Below are 6,986 nucleotides of genomic sequence, written 5' to 3'. Positions count from 1 at the left end.
ACACTGCTACTCATTCCCCAAGTGTGGAATTTAAGAAAATAAGTTAAGTTTGGGGAATACATTAGGAAGGAATAACATTTTCAAAATCATCCACACCAAATCTGATCTATCTATCTAACCTAGGCTACTAATGGGACAAATGTCCAAATGTCTTTAGTTCATCCACATGAAATCCTCATGATTACATGTTACTCACAATTGAATTTCGTCCAATACTTTTAGTATAAATTACTGACATTAAAATAATAATAATAATAATAATAATAATAATAATAATAATAATAATAATAATAATAATAATAAAGTCGTATGTTATCACGGTTAGAATTTTGTGTTTGCAAATATTGAATAAATTCAGTCTAAAATGTACATATCTGTCTCTTTTGTGTACACACGTATTTTACTTTAATTTATTTTACATTAATTTATCCAGAGCTCTCGTTGTTCTAGACCAAATCGGTTTTGCCGCTATTCGTGCATCCAGTAAACAGGGTAAAAAAAAATCTTTAAACTTTTAAAACTATTCAGTTCTCAAAACGCAACACATGTGTAATCAATGCCATTTCTTTAATGAGCCACGTGTTATCATATAATCAGCTTATTATTAAGGTATAAAGTATAAAATGACACACTGCTGCGGCTCATGATATCAGGATATTTTTTTAAAACTAGGCTATTTTGTAATTACATTAAAACATGCATATGTAAGATCTTATTAAAATTTTAATTTCGATCTAAAAACGAATCCTGTTTTGAGTAGACTATGGTATAGTCAAGTTCATGTTGGAATTTATGGATTGAGGGTCAAGTGGGACCTAAATGCCCCACAGTAATAACAATATGCATTATCTTTACACTTTACTCTTTTTATAGCTCGGTTACTAAACGATTAAAACATACTGTAACGCATTTTCTAGTATGTTTAAATTTCTTGTAATATGGGGAAATCGACAATTATATCAAATCGTTGGTGTGCGCGCGCGGTTCGCAGCGCCTTTTAGATCAGACAGATTAAAACTCGAATGTGTCTCAACCTTTGGGAGACTCCCTTAAAACAGGCCAATACTGAGAGAACGGAAAGACAAACCACGCCATGCAAGTCCATCTCAATAATAATGTATTATTGATGGACCGGGCAGGATGGGAACCCCTAGCAGTATGCACTTCTGCGCACTGAAGCTCCAAATCCCATTTAATTAAATGCTTGGATGAGTTCGAGCGATCTAACTACGGAGACAAAAAGGGTAAAAAAAAAAAAAATACATTGGAAAAAAAAATTTTTTGGAAAAAATTCTATTAAATTAATGCAGTTCATTTAATTTTGTAATTAATTTATTGCATGGATACAAAAGGATTTCCGCTTTTCTGTGTGCGTGCGCACGCCTGTGACCGACTTTGACCCATTTTCCCGCTCTGTCACTAGTAGTAACACAGTTACATCATCACTCTGTGCGTGCGTGCGTGCGTGCGTGTGTGCGTGTGTGTGTGTGGCCTACTGAACTGTCTTCACTACTCTCCACATTTTCTCCGCGTCCAAGGAGGCACGCGAGGTACAAGTTACTGCGGCTGCGCACAGAAACACACACACACACACACACACACACACACACACAAACTTTACACTTTTCCGTGGCCTTTCTCGCATTCATTTTCGTATTTAGTACAGCGGTGTGAAAGCCGATCTAGTGATAATAATCGCCCTAAGTAATCGCCGTTATCTTCGTTTCCACTCATTTGCCATCTTCCATAGGAGCAGTTCTGCCCTCCAAAGACCTCAGCACTATCACTATACAGGAAACCCTAGGAGATAGCAGTAGGAGATAAAGATAAAATCGCCGGTCACCTATTACAGGGACTTAATAATGACTAATGGACTCTTGCGCTTATAGAAAATGTGAAGTCTCAAGAGAGAGCAGTAGCCTAACAAATATATATTTGTACATGAACATTTAGAGCATTTCGCAGAGAATTTTGTCCAGAACGACTTAGAGACGTGCATATCCTCACTCCAAGGGTGTCCCATAAATCCTGCATCACAGCGGGGAAAAGCCAAAAAAAAGAGAAGCATTTATTTACAGAACTTGCTCAGTATGTCTGTGACTTACTTATCCTATAAGTACACTTATTTGGTCTTGTCTTGGTGTATATATATATAACTTAAAAGAATCCCTAACACATTAACTGTAACAAGGGTTTAGTCTTATGCTATTTTTATACTAGGTGTCCCATAAATCCAGCATCATAGTGTTATTGTATTAAATATATAAAAATAGCATGAGACTAATCCCTTGTTATAGTTAATGTGAGTTAGGTTTTTTGTTTTGTTTTTAAGTTAGTGAGATAGTAAGTTTTTAGTTTTATTTTGGTTTATAACGTTTGATTTTTTCTTTCTTTCATGCCCTCTATGTGATCACTGTTTATAACTGCAGAACAGTTACTTCAAAAGAATGAAAGACTGTGTGCTGCATACCAAACGCAGACGACTGATCAAATTGTTTTAATACATTAATTAATTTTTATATAGGCCTAATCTAAAGTAACCTGTAACGGTTTTTAAAGACTAAACCATATACAATTTCTAGATTTTTTCCTTTGCTTTGTGACCTGGATGCAGCTTTTAATATGCTAAATGAATAAACAAACCAACCAACAAACAAATAAATAAGTAAAGTGCGAAAATGTTTTAAAAAAGCAAGAATTAGCTGCATTAATAATTATGTCTTCAGGACAGTCAGACAAATGTGTGTGTGTGTGTGTCTGTGTGTGTGTCTGTGTGTGTGTGTGTGTCTGTGTGTGTCAGGGTGGCAAGAGAACTGAGCTTATTTTTTTATTATTATTATTAAATGTGAATTAAACTAAAATTCACAATCTTTAAATCTACTGCTATACATTTTGTGAGAGGGAATCTGAAAGTGGTGATTTCACTCTGCTGCTTTTATGCTTTCTTGTAAAGTACTAAACAGATATGATGTTTTCATTTTTATAAATGTTCTTAATTGAAGGGAATGCACAGAAGACAATTTTGATTTATGAAGCTACAGAATATTCTACAGAAAAAAATATTCTGTACCTTTTCCTTGTCGCTGGGAGGTGACCTCAATGGCACATCTTTTGTATATTTAATATGTATCCTTCACCTGTTAACTTGGATATAATATACCTTTTAAAATTATTTAAGGTACATAGCCCGTAAAAAGTTTTAGGGTAAATCTTTAAAGGTACACTACATGCACCTTTCTAGGTTAAAGATGCATATTACATTTACAAATAGTGTACCCCTGAAGATAGCACCCCAATGAGAAAAAAAGGTACAGGTTTCTCAATTTAGATTACTGTCATGTGAAACAGTAGGGTTTGATTTAGTAATTTACCAAATATAGATATACAGATGGCTGACAAATGAAAAAGCAAACATAAAGTCTCTTAGTGAGGTGTTGGGCCAACATGATCTGCCAAAACAGCCTTAATGTGCCTTGACACAGATTGTACAAGTCTCTGGAACTGTACTGGATTACTTTTCCAAAAGATATTCCCTTAGTTGGTGTTTTGATAGTTGTGGAGTGTGCTATTTAATATCATATGATCTACTGAGTGCAAAGGCCATAGCATATGATTTACACCATTTTCACCCTCATCAAAGCATTCAGTGAGCCTAGCGCCCTGTGCTTTGGCATTGTCTTCCTGGACAAGAGCACTCCCATTAGGATAAATGTTTTATCATAGGATCAAGGTGATCATTGAGAATAATTTTTGTATTTGATATACCCTTTCATCTAAGTGGATGTTTTCTCAAACCATGCCAGTAAAATACCTCCAACAACATAAGAGAGACACAGATTTTTTTTATATATATTTCATACACACACACAGACACAAAACACACACACACACACACACACACACACACACACACACACACTTTATGTGTGTATGTATGTGTATATATATATATATATATATATATATATATATATATATATATATATATATATATATATATATATACACACACACACACACACACACACATTATGTGTATATATTATATATATATATGCTATACACAATATATATACAATATTTTATTAAGAAAATAGAGAGAAAGAAAATGATGTTTTTGATCTGACTTTACCCTGCCATAACCAACTTCATATTATCACTTGAAGAAGGATTCAACAAACCTCTCTCTCTCTCTGTCAATCACACACACACACACACACACACACACACACACACACACACACACACACACTTTACCTTTAATCTATGCATCACCCTTTTGGGGCTTCATAAATCTACTGTAGGAAAAAACGCCAATAATACATAAATAAAATAAAATGCACATTATTACATATAGATAACCTATATGCATTTTTTTTTTCATGTGTCTAGGTTTTTTCGCAACTTTTTTCATCTTATTTTTTCTTTTCCACAGAGACAAATTATGAAGCAGTTGATCGCAAATTGTTTTATCATTTTTGGAGATTTTGTGTAGATATTAAGAAGTTAATTTCCACTCATCTTTTCTGTAAAACAATATTTATTCTTATTGTAAAAACAAATCGTGTAAAAAATATTACACTCCGAGTATACAACTAAAATAATGTACATATTACTGATATAAGCACACATATAAGTCCTTGTGAATTTCATGAAAAAGAACTAAAATTTAAAAGGTTTTATTAAATGGGTCTGGAGACAAAACACACTGCGTAAGATGAACTGACAGTTTGTTATATTTTGTTAAAAATAAACATGTTATTATCCTGAGGTGCCCTACGCCGAGTCTACTAATCACTGTAATGAAATGTAATTAAAAGTGTTAGACTAGATGTTATATAGGCACAAGGAGCATTTTATGTCTACCATTCAGCTGTGTTTAACAAAAAAATCAAATAAAAAACAATCCTACCTTAAAAACAGGAGCGTTTGAGTGTATCGCTTATTATTATTTTTTTAATGTGAACTTCAATTAATAATTAACAGCCGCTTGTGCCATTGACAATCCGTGTGGGAAACTTTTCGGCTCCATTCGGTCCGAAAGGCACCGGCGGAGTCCGTGAGGCACAGTGCGCATGCGCCGGACTCCCAGCACTCCCTATGAGGCTTTCTATGGAAAATGGTGAGCGGTGTACCGGGGATTTGGTCGCAGTCTGTTCCGGGGAGGAAATCCCGGGACTCAGCGGAGGATAGAAACGGGAGCGCGCGAGTTCGGCTGTGTTTGGCATGAGGGAAGGCGCGGGGATCAGAGTTCCGGTGTGTCTTGAAGACGGAGGCGCCTGCTGTTGCTGCTGGAAAGTAAAGAGTGCGGAATGCGCTTGATATGCCGCGTGCAGTTGGAGGCCGTAACCGCAACCATAAGCTCCGTAGCCGTACGCAGGGACGAAAGCGCCGTGTTCCCGAAGGAGCTCGGGTGCCTGCTGGCGCTTGAAGCGCTTTCGCCGGCGCAGGAAGCTGCCGTTGTCGAACATGTCGGCTGACTCCGGATCCAGCGTCCAGTAGTTACCTTTGCCTGGGTTGCCGGGCTCGCGGGGGATCTTGACGAAACAGTCGTTGAGTGACAGATTGTGGCGGATTGAGTTCTGCCATGCGGGAAACTTCTCGCGGTAGTACGGAAAGCGGTTGCTGATGAAGTCGCAGATTTCGCTGAGCGTCAACCGCTTCTTGGGACTCTGAAGGATGGCCATGGTGATGAGCGCGATGTACGAGTAGGGAGGCTTCACCAGAGCGTTCTTGCTCGCCGGTTTGTACGTGTCGCGCGCACCCGAACCGGCAGCGCCGTGAACAGAGTCCACGCACGGAGACGAAGTGGAGAGGAAAAGCTCGTCACGAGCGCGCGGAAATTCGTCGTTGTCGTAGGGGCGCGAGCGCGCGACGTCGTCATCGTCTCCTTCGCCCACCACATCGATGTCCGGCTCTTCCGAGAGCGCACACGCGTCCGACATCTCGGAGCTCAGAGTCATGGCTCTCGGTGAGACGGTGCGTGCGCTGCTGCTACTGCTGCGGTTTGGAAAGACTCATAATTAGCTGCGTGATCAAGACAAGCGCAAAGCCGTATGCCGCCATAGACATTCATAAGGCTGTCGATCGAAAGTTAACCTTATAGCAAGGCATCCATGCGCTAATTCAGGCGAACGGGAGACACGTCAAATAGGGCAAAGCAGTATTCCAAATAGGGCGGACCTTTCCTCGCGCTATATACCAGCTCGCTGATCACATGATAACGAAGCGTCACCGTGGCTATGAAAGAGAAAAACAATGTTCTTGGTTGGGGGGGCAATAGTTGAATAAAGGTGAATTATTATGGTTTCAAGAAACATATAGTCAGTTTGTTTTCTTAAGAATAAAACTCGCTACTTTTAACTATGGTTATGGAACTAATGGTTGTTTGCTGGACCCTCCCATACTATTGTTGTGTCTCCCTTCAGACCATAGGCTAGGCTAAATAACGGGCACGTGTGATGTTAATATCCAGTAAATTCCAGGTGTTGGTCTTTGGTCGTTGCTTACCTTCTATCTCATTTGATCATGTAGCTCACTGCCTGTCACGAGCATCCGCCATCCGCTAATAACGGAAATCAATCAGCTTCTAACTTCCCTCTGATCACGAAAGAGCGCGAGCTCGTGAATAAACAGCCGCGCACATTCTATTCATTGTAATAGGCCTACTAATTCTTGTGTCATATCTGTTTCTAAACGTTATGGGACCCGAATTTAATAATATTTATAATAATCGAATAATATTTATTTATTTTATTTATTTCTAGTACTATTTAAAATGATATAGCATATACAATTATATATATATATATATATATATATATATATATATATATATATATATATACATACACACACACACATATATACACACACACACACACACACACACACACACACACACACCTGTGTTGTTTCTGATTAAATTAGAATTTAAAGGGCACACAAGACAATTATTTCACAACTGTGCGATTTAAAAAAAATAT

At 37.9% G+C, this 6,986-nt stretch overlaps 1 protein-coding gene across 1 annotated transcript; it reads right to left on the bottom strand.

Annotated features, from left to right (window-relative positions):
- Nucleotides 1-4,398: 4,398 nt before the first annotated feature.
- foxd1 (forkhead box D1) lies at nt 4,399-6,587 on the bottom strand. Its single transcript, XM_053618304.1, has one exon. The coding sequence runs from the start codon at nt 5,961-5,963 to the stop codon at nt 4,980-4,982; it is 984 nt and encodes a 327-aa protein (XP_053474279.1). The 5' UTR covers nt 5,964-6,587; the 3' UTR covers nt 4,399-4,979.
- Nucleotides 6,588-6,986: the final 399 nt, after the last annotated feature.

This window comes from Ictalurus furcatus, chromosome 28 (assembly GCF_023375685.1).
Source record: "Ictalurus furcatus strain D&B chromosome 28, Billie_1.0, whole genome shotgun sequence".
NCBI classification, from domain to species: Eukaryota; Metazoa; Chordata; class Actinopteri; order Siluriformes; family Ictaluridae; genus Ictalurus; species Ictalurus furcatus.
Note: the sequence above shows the minus strand (reverse complement) of the source record. Positions and strands in the feature narration are given on the sequence as shown.

What these genes read in the sequence shown, in the direction of transcription:
- foxd1 (XM_053618304.1), bottom strand. Translation starts at nt 5,963, where the DNA reads ATGACTCTGAGCTCCGAGATGTCGGACGCGTGTGCGCTCTCGGAAGAG.